The sequence below is a fragment of the Puma concolor genome, chromosome C1 (genome assembly GCF_028749965.1).
Source record: "Puma concolor isolate L17-30 chromosome C1, mPumCon1.1.hap2, whole genome shotgun sequence".
NCBI lineage: Eukaryota > Metazoa > Chordata > Mammalia > Carnivora > Felidae > Puma > Puma concolor.
Genome location: NC_141674.1, coordinates 214,543,585 through 214,558,939, shown reverse-complemented (window position 1 = coordinate 214,558,939; position 15,355 = coordinate 214,543,585). Strand labels below are relative to the sequence as shown.

The following is a 15,355-nucleotide window of genomic DNA, read 5'->3' as shown; positions in this document are numbered from 1 at the left end:
CTCCCCCAGTGCCCGTTAAAAACCTTTTGACTTTGTGGTATATTTTGCTGTCCATAAATTCTAGTTTTTCATAGTCCAAGTTGTAATTGGTGGGTATCATACTTAGGTCTTCCCTCCTCTAAGATTCTTCTAAATCATTTAAGTACTTTTATGGCTTCATTTCATACTTAAAAACCTTGGTTTATGCAGAATTAATATTATTACTGGAAAGTAGGATCCAGGTTAAGTTTTGTCCAAATGGCTAGCCAGTTGTTCCATTAAAAAAAACCCAAAAACAACAACAACAAAAAAACCCCAGGGGGCACCTGGGTGGCTCAGTTGGCTAAGTGTCCAACTCTTGATTTCAGCTCAGGTCAGGACTTCATTGTTCGTGAGTTTGAGGCCACATTGGGCTCTGCGCAGACACTGGAGAGCCTGCCTGGGATTCTTTTTCTCCCCCTCTCCCTCTCAAAATAAATAAACATTAAAACACCAACAACAACAGGGGTGCCTGGGTGGCATGGTCGGTTAAGCATCTGACTCTTGATTTTGGCTCGGGTCGTGATGTCATATCACGGTTTGTGAGTTCGAGCCCTGCATCAGGCTCTGCGCTGACGGTGTGGAGCCTGCTTGGGATTCTCTCCCTCTCTCTCTGCCTCTCCCCTTGTGCACACGCACTCTCTCAAAATAAATAACTGCACTTAAAAAAAAAAAACCCACATGTGCCCCATTAAATATCCTCATATTTAAGACCATTTCCAGACCCTCCATTGAGTCCCGTTGACCTTTTCCTTTGCTACGTGGAACTCTTTAATTATAGTTTATGATGTTTAATACCTGGAGGCTGTTCTTTCCCCTTATAAGGACTTCCAGACTATTCCCCATGTTTACTTTCCCAAAAGAACCTTGTCAAGTTAAACAATAAATCCTGTCAGCATTTTAATTGTGATTGCATTGCATGCAGATTGACGTCTTCCCGAGATTGCCTTTGAGAACAAGGTGTGTCTGCAAACTTGAGTCATTTATGTCCCTCACAGGTTTATTGAGCCGGACCAGTGGCAAGGATGTAGGCACCCACCCTCACCCCGGTCCCGCTGGGTCCACCCCGCCAAAGTTCCGGGAAGCTCTCCCACCACCTCCTCTGTAGAATGAGACCCTGTGACTCATGCCAACCTCAGCTCGGACCCACCGAGGTGGTTACTAATTGCCCCGAAACTGTGAAGAACACTCCATCGTCCTTGTGCTTAAGGACAAGCAATAATTATGTCATCTTCCGTGCAGAACTAAACACGATGGTTTATAGGCACTTAAAAGCAGCCATGACCTTGGGCAAGTTACTTCCGGTCTCCAAGTCTACTCCACGTCTACTCTTCCTGTAAAATGTGAATCAACCCGGCTCGGCCTGGTGTGAGGACTGAAGGGGACTGAGGGGACACGGATGCTCCTTGGCTGAACCTCTGCTGGCCTCCCCGCCCTCCACATCCAGGCACCCTTGGCCAGCCTGTGGGATGGGGTGCACCTGCCCGGCGCCCTCCCCTACCCACTGCTCCCAAGTCAACGTCAGAAGTCAAACATTTTTATTGTTCTACAGACACTTCTGAAAAGGGATCTAACTGAGAAAATATACAAAGCATTTAAGACTTTCATCTCCAGAGAGCACCTAAGTCTGGCTGGAGGCGTCGAAGCCTCCTTTTCAAGGCTCAGGGCTGAGAACGGTTAGCATATTGAATGATCAGTAAAAACATGCAAAAGTGAGAAGGAAAAGGGAAAAAAGGCTGCATTCCTCCAAAGCCGGGGGACGGAATTTCAGAACGAGGGGGAGGCAGGGTGCACAAGTACCAGGTGGCTCTCCCTTCCCCCCACATTATCTTCTCAAACAGCTCCAAGCTTGGAGAAAGCAACGAGCCCACCCCCTCGTCTCTGCTCAGCGCTCAGCCCCGCAAGGCCGCCCACCTCGCTCTGTCCCCTTCCTGTGGCCATGGCTGCAGGACCTCACTTGTGCTCCTGGGGGGCCAGGGCGGGGGGCCCTGGCTCCTCCCTTCTTTGGTTCCACTCGGAGAACGATTGTGCTTGACGGACTCATCCCCACCCCTCGCTCCAGGCTCCCATTGGTGGGCTGAAGGCACTGACAGGAGTCCTGGGGGGAGAGCCCCAGGACACCGTCTTCCCTTGTGCTCTGGGGGGGGGGGGTCCATCCCTGGGCACATGACCCTACCCTCAGCCCAGGTCTGGGAATCTGGACGCAGGAGGAAATGTGCTGTCCAAGGAACAAGCCTTTTGGGACTTTCCCAACTGTGCAGATATCTCTGAACCCCATACCACACCCCACCCTGTCCCCTTGCCCAGGACCCCCACATGCCCGGTCCCTCCGTCTAGCCCTCCCCCTGGGCTGCCAGTGCAGCTGTGGGCTGGCCCCAGCGGACCTGACTTCAGGATGGTGGTCCCAGAAACCACCCTGTGGCGCCCTCCTGTCCCCCAGACCTGGGAGCTCGGAAGAGGTGGGGCCTCAAGAGGTCACGGCTCTGGTACAGGGAGGCGGGCAGGGCTGGAAAGGAACCAGGAGACACGTCACATCTATGGAAAGGTCCAAAGTACAAGCTAAGCGAGGGGAAGGAGGAGGGCCGGAGTGGCCAGAAGGGAAAGAAGGAAGAGGGCAAGGGCGGGGCCTGGAAGGGGAGGCCCTCACACCACCCCGCAGATGAGGGTCTCCACCACGAAGGTGTTCTCGAAGTGGCGGATGGCATTGCAGTTCTTGGCCCCTCGCTTGTTGATCCCTGAGAGGGAACAGAGAAATCTCAGTGAGGACTGTGTCCCGGCCCAGTGCCGGCTGGGCTGCAAAGGCAATCAGACTGGGAACTGAGCGGGACCACGAGACCTCGGGATCCCGGGGCAGGGAGGTGGGAGGAAGAGGCAGCCCCAGAAGTGATACCCAGACCCACTGACAGGCAGTGTACTGAAGGGGTGAGAGCCCAGCTCTGCCATCTTCCCTGCTGTGCGACCTCAGGGGTGTTACTGAACCTCTCTGTGCCTCCGTTTCCTCATCTTTCAAAGGGACAGCGAGAATAATGACGGTGGGGATAACTCACACCGTCTCAGAAGGACCTAAAGAGTGTAAACCAGGGCCTGGCCCATAGGACGTGCTCAGTCACCATTAGCTGTTACTACTGCTGCTACCGTCTGAGCTCTGGGAGGGCTGCTCTCCAGCCACGGGGCCCGGCACGGCCGGATGATGGTTTAGAGCTCAGGGCAGGGGCCCAGACGGGAGGAGCTGGCCACTCACGCCTCCGGGTAGCCCGGCGCCGCAGCCGGTAGGTGTCCTTCCCGCTGCACAGGTGGTAGATGAAGGAGCCCAGGGCCTCCTTGTCGCTGACGTGCTCCGTGACCACCATCTCCTCCTGGATGATGTACGTCTGCGGGAGGTAGGTCCCTCTCTGCGAAGCGAGAAGCCGCAGCGTCGGCTCAGTACCCGGGCTCTCCTCCCTCGGGGTCCCCTGGCCCACGGTCCGCTCCCCACGTCTCCACGCTGCTCACTCCGGCAGGGTCCCGTCCGCACGCATCCGCCTCCCCCATCCAGAGGCCCCGGGCCTCGCCCTTCTGACGTCTCCAGGCACCTTCCGTTTGTGCCAAGCACTGGTGCCCGCCGTGCCGCACGTGTGGGGGTCTGGTCTCCCACGGGGAGTGCTGCTCGGGGAGGGGGGCGACCCCACCTGTTCCCTGCACTGCTGAAGCGGGGCACGGCCTAGGAGGCTACAAAGCTGGAGAGGGAGCGGAAGCGTGGTGGGGAGAAGAAAAGGAGACGTGTGGACTCTGGGCGTGGGAGAAGGAAGATGGAGAAGGCGGGAACCGATTGGGGGTGCTGGGCCCCACTGACAGCAACACCCCCGGGCCCTCTGACCCCCACAGCAGGAGGCTCCCTTGCCCCGGGCCTGGCCCCTACGAGGCAGCGGGGCCCCTGCTCACCTTCACATTCATGAGGAGCTCCCAGAAGTTGCGAGGGGGCAGCACGATGGTGGTGTTGAGCTCGATAACATAGCACTTGTCCAGGGAGATGTCATGGTAGGCGGTGAGCCCCTGGGCAGGAGGAGGGGCCCCGTCAGTCCCTGCAGTCGAGGGCCTGGCCTGGGTGGGCTGGGAGGCACCAGCCCGACCACGCCGGTGCGATGCACCCCCGATTCCCGAACACCCGGGCGGGTGCTCCTGGGCTCCTGCTCGTCTCCTAGCCTGTATTTGCGGGGACTTCCACTTACTACGTGAAAAACACCAACTGTCCAGGGCCTCGGTCGTTACAAGGGTTCTTCTCATGGGATCACAGAGCTGAGGTTTGGGGAAGCCAGTAATGTTCCAATCGTGCATTCCATCAGACCTCTGAGGTCCCGGCATCCCTGCGGGGTCCCTGAGCCAGGACCCTCAGCAGGAGATGCTCCGTCCCTGGCTCTCTGGGGGGTTTCAGCTGTAAGACTGTCCAGGATACGGAGTGAAGGGATCGTACCGGACAATCCCCAGGAAGCTCTGGGAGGCAAGTACGGGGGGACAGGTGGCTGGAGAGCCCGTGTTTCACGGGCCTCAAAACGGTCACTGGCAACAGAAGCGCGAAGGATGGTTACCTCTGGGGAGGGGGTACTGGCTGGGGCGAGGGGAGGGCACCAGGGAACCTTCCGGAATGCTGGCCGAGGTCCAGATCTGATCCGGGTGGCACTACATGCAGGCCTCGGAGAAAACCCACTAAGCTGTACACGTAATGAGCTTGACTGGCGTGCTCTACCTCAAAAAAAAGTCACCGCAAAATACCCAACTGAAAGGACCATCGGCCTCGCCATGACAGCCAGCGTCCGCGCTAGTTCACGTTCAGTGAGAAACGCTACCCCTACACAACAGAAGCGAGGTCTTTAAAATCCTGATAAAGCGGACCCGTAGACGTCTGCCAGACATAGTTGCCGTCATAGACGGAGGTACTACGGGCACTCGTATTCTCCTTTCTCACGACCCTCGGCGGAAGGGGGTTCTGGGTCTTTAGGACACCCTTCCACCACTCCTGCCCCGGCCCTGGCTGGCCTCACCCGCTGGAAGTCATGAATGATGTCTGCAGGGTCCCCGCCGCCGAACTGGGGCACGGGCACATTGATGCGTTCATAGTTCTCTTCGAGGTAGATCTTCACGTCCTCCTCCAGCTCCATCCGAGTGCGGACCTGGGAGGACAGGGAGTCCTCGTAGAGAACGCCACAGTGGAAGAAGTTGTCCCGGGCCAGCTGGGCAAGGTGGAGGAAGAGACAGGCAGACCAGTCACACGGCGCCTCCGGCACGGCCACCCCGCCCACCCCACTGCGCCGCGACCCCCAAGGCCTGGGCAAGCACGAAGTGTGGGACTAATGAGACCCATTTCGCAGGTGGAGAAACTGAGGAACACGGGGAGTCAGGGAGGGTTGAGCGGGATCTGCCAGGTCCCAGGTGAACAACCTCTCTGGCCTTCAGTTTCCCCATCCGTGAAACGAGGTGATCCATCAGGCTTTTTCTGGCCTCTGGGTCCATGAGCCTGTGACTGAAATGGGATGGATCGGCAGGGGTAGGACCCGGCCACCACGTGCCCTCCACAGAGGGACAGACCCCCAAGCAAGAGCCTGGAGTGGATGGGGGGGCGCCCTTAGGGGCAAACACAGGAGCCCCGGATTGAACAGGCTGGGTGCCCAGGAGGGAGGAGAGTCGCTCAGAGAAAATCAGCTGCGTGGAGATTCTGGAGGCATCACTACAGCCAACCCCGTGTCCAACCTCACTCAAGTTCCACCACCTTCCCTGGACACCGGGCCCCACGAGCAACACTGTGCCTCTATCTGCAGAGCAGGCCTAACGGCTCCATCCACAAGGGCAGGGGGGCTGTGTGACCTGACTGAGGCCCAGTGATGTGCCCATGTGCACTTCTCCAGGGCTCCTCCAGATCTGTGTACAGACTCCTGGCCTGTCACGGGCAGAATTCCCCTTTCTGTTGCAGTGTAAGTTCTCCCAGAGCATGAATCATCGCACATGAATCATACTGTCCAGGGCACGGACTCAGAGGCCGCTCTGAGGTTCCCCTAGTCCCCAGCAGTTGGGATGGGGTGAGAAGCCCCAGGAGGGCACAAGTTGGGGCTGGGGACAGAGGGGACCAGGAGCCAGGCAGGCTCCTAAGGGCCACAGGAAAGGGCCCGGGAGAGGACTCCCATGGGAAAGGGAGAACCGGGAACACGCGGGGAGCTGGCCGTGGAGGGGGAAGATGGGGAGGCGGTGGGTGGGGGGGAGCCAAAAAAAAAGGGAAGTCGGCAGGTGTGTGGGAGCTGAGGTTTCTAGGGGAAAGTCACATGGAATACAAAAACTCTTCAGTAATTTCCATCACGGAAAAACTAAGTAATGAAGTGAAAAGCCAATGCTTGAGGGTGGGAGGTCACTTGGGTCATAAATGACTGGCAATTCTCAGCTTCTTTGTCACTCTGAAATTCCCTGTTCAGTACACTTACGGTTATTCTTTTGAGCTTTAATTTAACTCCCTTGGTGGCAACTGTCTTCCTCCCCAGGTCTGGGCTGATCGCAAGGTCACCGTGACCGTGACCAGTCCTCCCGCCCAGCTTCATGCCCTCACTTGGCTGTGTGAGTAGATAACGGGGGTGCTGTCACAGGCGGAGGCCACGCCTTGCGGGAGGTGGGGGTGCATCCGTCCACTAGCCGGCTCTCTGCCTTCCTTGTTTTGTGATCCAAGCAAACATCCAAGGCATGACCCTCGGGCACAGGGTCCAGCTCTAGAGGGATCACAGAGTTCCGATTTCTGCTGGATCTGAGTTTCTGGTGGTAACACTCCAGGGTAACACTGTGGGAAGGGGCAATGGATTCCAGTCCCAGCTCGCCCGCCACTAACCGTGTTCCTGGGAGAGCTCCTGGGTGGCCTCAGGTGTGTCTGAAGACGTGGCTAAGGACACTCCACCAGGGTCCATAGGGGTCAGAGGGCGGGGCTCCAGTTCTGTCTCCGGGACCAGGCAAGAGGCTGGCATGAGCCCAAGGAGGCCCCATGGAGGGAGGATGCGGGTCTTTGGTGCTTGGCTGGGCATTCACTCCCACCTGGGGGCAGGTCGCCTGCTGTCCCCCCTCCTCACAAGCCCTAAGGACCTGGCTGTCACCTGCCCATGCTCACTCTCCTGCCAGCTCCTCTCTAAACACCTTTCCCCGAGCCCCGTGCCTCCCCCCCGCCTGGCCTCACCTGTGCGAGGAAGAAGTATCTGTAGATGTAGACGGAGGCGAACACGAGGCCCATGAGCAAGACGACCATGCCCATCGACAGGTAGCACACGCCGCCCACGGAGCCCCCCTTCTTGTAGCGGTGGTGGGGGGGGCGTTCCTCCTGTGGACAGCAGTGCTGGGTCAGCCAGATAGATGGTGGTCCCGCACCTCTGGGGACCCTCCCACCCCCTTCCCGGAAGTGAGATCTCACCCTGCCGGCCGGGAGCGAGCCTTGGGAAAAAGGGGAGGGGAGAACGGGGCCAAGGACACACGAGCATCATCTGGAAGGGATGCCCCCCCCAGGGTCCTCCCAGCTTCCTCCCAGGTAAAGAGAAACTGAGACCCGCATCAAAGCCATACAGAACGACCCACTGGGATTAAGCGGGCACGTTTGGATTATCCATGCCATTAGTACCCTTTACTATGCCGGCTGTGACCACGATATATACTCTTAAACACAGAATGGGGGAAGCACAGATGTGGCCTTAATAAATGCACCAGACCTGGGAACCTATAGGAAATGGGGTGCACTGGGCAGGCTGGGAGCCAGAGAAGGCTTTGGATCCACCCGAAAGCTGGGGTGCACTGGGCAGGCTGGAATTGGGGCAGCGGGAGGTGCCTGCTGGGCTCCCCCCAGAAGGCCATGGCAGGGAGTGGTCACCGGCTGATGGAAACAGAGGCTCCAGGAGGCGCATGGGGTCTGGGCACAGTGCTGGTCTCCCTTGGACCCGGCGGCCCTAAGCCTACGATCCATGCTGGGCACAGCTCAGCTACGGCCCCGCACAGGCACCGGCTGGCAGTGTTAAATAGGCTGTCAGGAGTGAAGCCTGAAGGCTGAAGTCTGGAGGCTCCTGGACAAAACCTGCTCTGGGGAAGCCAGGCTTGGGCTCAGAACAGTAGCCACAGGTCTGCCAAGAAGCAGCAAGTTCAACTGACCGAACTTCAGGGCACACGGGTCTGGGCTGGTGGACGAAGGTGTGTGCGTAGATCTCGGTGACACCGCTTTACCCAGAGCACTGGACTGAGAGTCTCAGGATTCAGGCTCTTAATGAGCCTTGGCCATCTCTCGTTTGTGCACGTCCTGCTTCGCACCCCTGCCCTAACCCGGGCCCTCACCCACCCTGGGAGATGTTGCAAAAGCCCAGGCCTGTCTCGGCCTCCACTGTCCACCCTTCACACCCTCCTCCATGGCGTCCAGACACAGTCACGGTGAGGTCAGAGTCCAGGCCCAAGGACTCCCCACCCTCCAGGAGCTGAGGCCGGGTGGGTGAAGGGAAGGAGTTCCAGTCTCCACGTAAGCCACAAACTGTCTGCTTAGCCCCTTTTGTGCCAGGTTTCCTGTCTCCCTTTAGCCCTGGGGGGCTGGGGACACAGTTCAGGTCCAAGTTACCCTGGAGAAGCCCTTATCTCTTAGCCCAGCACAGGGGGCCTGGCCTGGTGGGGGTGGGGCACGGTGCCTGTTGTGATGCCCAGGCCCCAATCCCTGAAGCCCCCTGGCTTACAGCATACAGGGCATGGGGTCCAGGCCTCAGGGAGTGGAGGGGTAACCATCAGATGGGGCAAATGCCTCCCGCTTGGGGCTCTCCCACACACCCTCAAAGCCCAGGAAAAGGACAAAAATACCACGAGGACCCTCCCCCTCACTGGGCACACCCATCACCAGACCAGCTGGTCCCCCGCCTCTGCACCATGGGACAGACACAAGACGGACAGGTGCCCCGGCCCATCTTGTTCCCCAACGCCGCAGTCTGCCCTCCGGGGAGGTCGCCTGGCGCGGATGAGAGGTCAAACCCATTGTGCCAAACTCACTAGCTGAGCCCCTCTGCAGGCCTGGGGACCCTCCCCAGCCCGGCCCTGCCGCAGGGGTCCTGTGATCCAGACCAGGAAGATAAATTCATGACACCACCCACTTGGCTGGCATCTCCTCCACACGCTCGGGCCCTCTAACCAAGGTCCGACAGGAGCCAGGGGATTATAATGGTTTTGACTTTCAACGGGCTCCCAGGAGCAGCGCAGGACGGGGCAGCCTGGCAGCCCAAGTGCCACAAGGCACACGCCACCCCGGGGCCTCTGTGGAGGAGGGTGGTGGCGTCTCTGCTCCTCCACCGGTGGCGGACCCAGGAGACAGGTCAGGCTGTTGTGCCAGCTGCGGATCCTGCCCCTGGGGCTGGACGTTCACAGACAGTGGGGTGAGTGGTGGCCCCAAGTTGAGAGAGGCCTCAGCGGGGGCCGGGATCCCCCGTGAGGGGAGCATCTCTCAGGAAGTGTGAAGAGGCAGGGATTGAAGGAGACCAGGAACCTGAGAGCCCTTTGTCAAGGATGAAGTGCTACATAAAAATAGCAGATCTTTATCAGCTGAAACTTTCCTTTTCAGGGCCAATGCCAGGGCCAGCTGTAGAGACTGCACCCTGGCCATGCGGTCAGAAAACCAGAGAAGCCAGCTTGTGAGAACTGCTTTTAAAAAGAACAAAACAAAGCCAATGGTCCACAAGCGAGAGCCTGAGGGCCTGCTCCACAAGGAAGTTCACAGACAAGGAGGCCGATGGTTTTAGAGCAGCCGTTCTAGCCTTTCTGCTTCTGGCTGGGTCAGTGCCTGGGGCACGGCTGCGGCTCTAGGGCCGAGAAGAACGCAGCCTCCAGCAGGCCCCCTGGATACCACTCCCCGTCCCTACTCTGTGGGGGTCACTGTGAAGGCTGAGGATCCCCGGCCGTCCTAGGTGTGTGGGGACATACCCCTCACGTGTCTGGGGCTAACACAGTGCTCCCTATCCCACCTTTACTGATGCCCCCTAGTGCGTGCCTGAGGCTCAGCTGCCCTGCACCCCTCCAGCCTGCAGGGCCCAAACCTCAGAAAATTCAGGGCTGAGCAGCAGGCAGGAAGGGAAAGCAGGACCAGAGCTTGCCAGGAAGCAGACTGGAAGCCATGGATGTCCCTGCTTGGAGACAAAAGCCACTTCAGACATCAAGCCCCCCTCCCCACCCCCCCTCCCCCCCCCCCCCCGCAGGAGAAAGGGCCCCTGAATCCTGCCCCGAAGCTGCTATTGCTTGCCGGGCCCTGAGCTCCACAACGGAGAATCTGGGGACTCCTGGCTGTCCAGCTCACCCGGAAGGACTGTGGAGAAGCCTGCTTCCTGAGACCCCTGAGCTGCTTTGCTTATGCTGGAGACTCAGGAAAATGCTGCCCCCCCAAGCCCCCACCCCCGCATGGAGCAGCCAGACATCTGGGGGGGGCTTTCACTTGGAAAGTGGAAAAACATTGCATACCGTCTCCAAGGCAACTGGGCTTTCTGAGCAAAGTGCTTTGCTGTGCACTCGTGTGGGGCACGTGAGCCAGCCGTGCGGGGACCTGGAGGGGCCCCGGGGCCTCCTCTGCCCACGGCACCGAGGCCCGCAATGGCGCTCATTAAATGATTTAGCAAAGCCAGGGCCACAGCGGTCAAGGGGAACCCAGCCAACTGGAGCATTAACTCAGCGGACTCCCATGGCTCCTGGAGATCCCCCCAGCTAGAGCCTCTCAGTAACAATGCCCAAATTAACTGCAAGCAGATTAAACTACAGTCGCAGGCTGCTGGGAGGAGGCTGGCAGGGGAGTCAGAAATGCACTTGCTGTAGCCCAGGCTGACAGCTGGAGAGGGAGGGGTTCCTGACCGGCCTCCTTGGTATCATTCTTCTTCAGCATCTTTCTTTCCTAGGCTGCAGACCACAGATTCAAGGGCACCAACGTGTGTGTGTGTGTGTGTGTGTGTGTGTGTGTGTGTGTGAGAGAGAGAGAGAGACAGAGAGACAGAGACAGACAGAGAGAGAGAGAGAGACCTAGTGAAGGTGAGGGGAGTGGGCAAATGCCCACTGTCCACAGGAGCACAGAGAGCTATGTTTTATGTACAAATGCCCACGGGGACTCACGGACTCGCTCTCAGTGGAACCCCATTCCTATCGTGTGGCTCAGCGGCTTGGACACACGCCGGGTGAGTAAGCGCAGCGTGGACCCCTGCACCACCCTCTGCTTTGCTTGGCCAGGCTGGGCCCATTCTCTCATCTATTCCGGTCCTGATGGTCAAGATGAGACTCTAGAGAACAAAGGCTCCGAAGGATGAGAAGCAAAGCTGGCTGCTGACAGAGCTCTCCTGGGGGAGAGAGAACTTGGAGAGTGTGTGTGTTGGGGGATAGCCAGGCTGTGCTTCCGTGATCTTACCATAAACATTTTTTTTCTTCTAAGAGGAACTCATCCTCCCTGGCGGTACTGACAGCCTTGAAACATGCAAGGACCGGCCCAGAAAAGCAAATAGAAAAGAGAGGGAACTGGAGAGGGAAGAGAAAAACCACTGTGCTGTGTGCCCCAAAGCCAAAGCCCCTCTGGGAGGGCCCAGGACAGACCACGAAGGGGACCAAAGCCCCCACCCCTCCACGAGATAGGACCAGGAACAGGACCACCTGTCCACAAAGGTCCTTTTTTTCTGCTCAGCGGGCAGGGCCGGCGGGTACTGGGGCACTGGGGCAGGAAGACTCCACGCCCATCAGTACCGCCCTCCAGGCTGGCAGGGGACCCTCCCCCAACCACTCTGGGAGACCCAGCTCCCGCCTGCCAAGGGCCCGAGGCCAGGACTCGGAAAGTGAAATCTGATCCCCAGGTATGCAGCTGGGGGAGGGGGCGACACAGGAGCCATTAATCAAAGGCAAGGCCAAGGAGAAAATTACCCGGGGCTGAGAAGATGATGGTATTGAACATGTCTCTCTCCTCCTGCAGCCCCCCCCCACCATTTGCAGCCCCCCAGCCCAGTCCCGTGTGTACACGCCCACACCTGGCTGTGCGTGTGTGTGTGTGTGTGTGTGTGTGTGTGTGTGTGTGTGTACGTGTGCACTCAAGCACAAGCAGATGGACGGGAGAGGGGAGCCAGGCTGAGAGGTGCAGGGCTGGCCAGAGGGTGCTAAGAGGGGGTGCTTCCCGGCCAACCCACTTTCCAAGCTGGCTTCCGGCCAGTCGCCCATCAGCGCAGGCTTCTCATTATCTCAGAGGCGAGCGCCAAGGGGAGGGTGGGCAGCTGGAGGCCCAGCTGGGCCCCCACCCCCATCCCTTCCCGGCCCACTGAGGCACTTCCTTCCAGCAGCAGGTCTGGGGACAGAATCCTCGTTGTATTTCAGTTTTTGCTCAGAAGCAGGGGGAGCCCCGCTGTGGGGGTGCTGCTGAGGTCTCACCCTGGCCCTGTCGGCCCGTACACAGGTGGACATTTTGCTCTAACGGCCACGGGGGAGCTCACTGCGTTCCCAAACTCATCTGTTCATCAAGCGGTCCTTCTAGGGCTTTAAATCTGGTTTTGGAGTCCAGTTCAGTGGCCAAGGAGGGTTCTCGGGTCACCCTCAGTCAGAGGAAACCTTCTGCAAAGCTTTCCTCCGCATCCTCATCAGCACGGGGCAAACCTCAAACGCTCTGTCTTGACAAAGCAGATGGCCGGGCCTCCCAGTCTGCCTGTCTGTCCCACCCACCTTCTCCTTCTAATAAATGGTACCCTAATAATGGTGGCACTGTGTCTGAATGCTGGGTGCCTGCTGCGCTCGCTGCCGGAGGCAGGAGAGGGGACTTGATCGACGCCCCCTGGTTATTGGACGTGAGAAGTGTGCCCCTTGGCCAGGTGAGGGCACATCGGGCTCAGAGTCGTGAACTCTCTTCCCCGCTCCAGTTCCATCAGACAACTGTCAGAGCCAATAGGCAACATCCAACAGGGCCTCGGGAAGCTGCGATAGTTTACTGCTATGCACTTCTGTCCTAGTGGTGGTGGTGGGGGGGGGGGTGGTTAATCCTCCTCCTGGGCCCCCAGTGCTCCTCCTTGCCAATGAAGACAGCTAGGGGACCCGCCCAGCTAACAAGGTTTGGGAGAGGAGGCTGGCTCATCAGGCCCAAGGCCATTCCAAACAGCACCAGGAAGGTGTTGAGATTTCCACTTCACACTGGGTGAGGGGGAAAAGACGATGCCCGATGTCAGAGCCAGAAGCTGGTTGTCAGTTACTGCCAAGGGGATGCTGGCATCTGCCATCTAGCCCGGCACCATCAGGAGGCTGCTGGAGAATGTGCCACTCCGGTGAAATTTGGTGGACCTTCTCAGAGTCTGAATTACATCCTCCTACTGTCTGGCTGGTTTCCCCTTCCGCTTGAAGCCTGTAGCTCTCAGAAGCAGGGTCCTGAATTCCAGGCCTGAGCTGGGCAGCAGGCCCTGGGAGAAGAGAGGGGCCAGCCAGGTCCCATCCCCACTCCCTCCCTGGGCTGGGAGGAGGGGAGGAGGCGGGCTCCTTGGTGAAGGGAGGAAAGAAGCTTGAAGAGACCCTTGCAAACTCTTAAAGCTGCAGACCATGGTCTTCAAATACGGAACGTCCCCTCTCATCTAAACATCGGATGAAGACGGAGTTGCTCTGGTTGGGGGTGCAGAGCAACCCCCCAACCCAGCCCAGCCCAGGTGGTCCTGGATGATGCAATGACCACACCAGGGCACGGGAGCTGGCCTGAGGCTGCTCGGTGCATTTCACATTCAGGGTCTCTGCTGGGGCTGTGACACCCACCTGAGGCCCCTCTCCAGCGTGCCCTCCAGCAGGGCCCAGGTTTCTCCCCCCGCCCCGCAGCCCCCGGAATACTCCAGGCAAGGTTGAGTCTGAGCCACAAAACTTGGGGAGGGATCTTGCCCTGAGGAAGACTCCTCAGAAGCCAGCAGGGGGAAGAGAAGGGAAGTGGACAAAGACGTCGCAAGTCCAGTCTCGACGGGACTGCTTGGCGCGCCCGAAGACCGCCGGAGCCGACGGTTACCGACGGTTACGTGGACACCTTTGCCGGGGCACAATACAGCCTGGCCGGACCAGCTCTCCCTCCCCTCGCCTCCCTGCCCGCCACGCGTCCTGCCCTCTCCGGGTCAGACTCCACGCAGCTCAGACAGTTTTCCACTGGCGGAAATGCCTTCTCTCCCCCAGGCAGGAGGGAAGGGGGAGGAGGGGGAGGACGCCGGAGGGGGCGGGCTGCACCGAGGCCCGCCCCCACAAAGAGCCTCCAGGATGCGGGAGGGCACCGGGGCAGTGGGGGAGCCTCCCGGCGGGATGGAGAGAGCCGCCCAGAACGCGAGCCGGGAGAGGGAGGAAGCCGGGAGCAGGGAGACCCAGACGGCATGGGGTGGGGAAATCAGGGCGCCTGGCCTCATAATTTCGAACCTCGAATCCCGAACGTGCAGCCGGTCCGGTTCTGGCTTATTTCCATTTCTTCACTTTCTTGTCCACCAATTTAGGTGCAGACCAGCAGCACATTCCCCGCCCCCCACAGCACCCCCCATTAGGGACGAAATCAATGGCCCCTCCTCCTTCGTTGGCACCAGACTCCCCCCCCCCCCCCCGCCCCGCCATTCCCTACCAGTCATGACCCACCCCCAGTTTGGGGAAACCCAGTCCAACCCCTCTCCCATCCCCCACCGGGGGACTCGACTCTCTCGGCCCCTCCTCCTTGATTAGAACCAGACGCATACCCCCCACCAACATTCCTCCAACTTATTTCTACCAGCCCCTTCCCCTGTCTTGGGGCCAGCCGCCTAGCCCCTCCACTTTTGGAAGAGACCTCGAGCGTTTCCCTCCTTGGGGACCTGTGACTCGGACCCCTCCCACTCTTCGGACTTTTGCTTTCGGTTGCCGTTTTAAGAGAGGACCCAAGCCCCCTCCCCACTCTGGGATGAATGACCCATTGCGGACCCTCACTCCACTCCGATCACGGCTCCCGGACCCCGATGCACCTAGAGCAGTTCCCGGGGCCGGCGGGGCGCGCCTCGACCCCCGGCCCCTCTTACCCGAGCCGGCGTCAGCAGGATTTCAGCGGCCGGGGCCCGAGCCGCGGCCGACGCCGAGGCCGAAGCCTTGTCGGCCTTGTCGCCCTTGATGCCGGCCACGGCGGGCTGGAAGCTGATCTTCACCATGGCTGCGCCCGGCCGCGCGTCCGCCCTGCAGCCTCTGTCCGTGCAGCCTCTATCTGTGCAGCCGCCTCTCCGCGCTCTGCAGGCACCGGAAGTTTGGACGGTGTTCGCGTCCCTCCCCCTAGCCCCGCCCCCAGTCCGCCCCGCCCCGCCCCGCCCCGCCCCCCACAGGAGGGTCTTGGCGCTGGCCGCGCCTGCGCCCCCTT

The 15,355-nt window shown here is 59.5% G+C and overlaps 1 protein-coding gene across 2 annotated transcripts; it reads right to left on the bottom strand.

The window, feature by feature from the left end:
* Positions 1-1,539: 1,539 nt before the first annotated feature.
* On the bottom strand, positions 1,540-15,250 carry ITM2C (integral membrane protein 2C). 2 transcript variants are annotated; one of them, XM_086719898.1, is made up of 6 exons: positions 15,027-15,247; positions 7,199-7,339; positions 5,037-5,225; positions 3,940-4,050; positions 3,260-3,410; positions 1,540-2,753 (listed from the first exon to the last, which is right to left on the bottom strand). In XM_086719898.1, the coding sequence occupies exons 1-6, from the start codon at positions 15,150-15,152 to the stop codon at positions 2,662-2,664; spliced, it is 810 nt and encodes a 269-aa protein (XP_086576024.1). In that variant the 5' UTR covers positions 15,153-15,247; the 3' UTR covers positions 1,540-2,661. The 2 variants fall into 2 exon arrangements, with proteins under 2 accessions (XP_086576024.1, XP_086576025.1); XM_086719899.1 differs by lacking the exons at positions 1,540-2,753; positions 3,260-3,410 and adding an exon at positions 3,492-3,734 and having other exon boundaries at positions 15,027-15,250.
* Between the last annotated feature and the right edge of the window lie 105 nt (positions 15,251-15,355).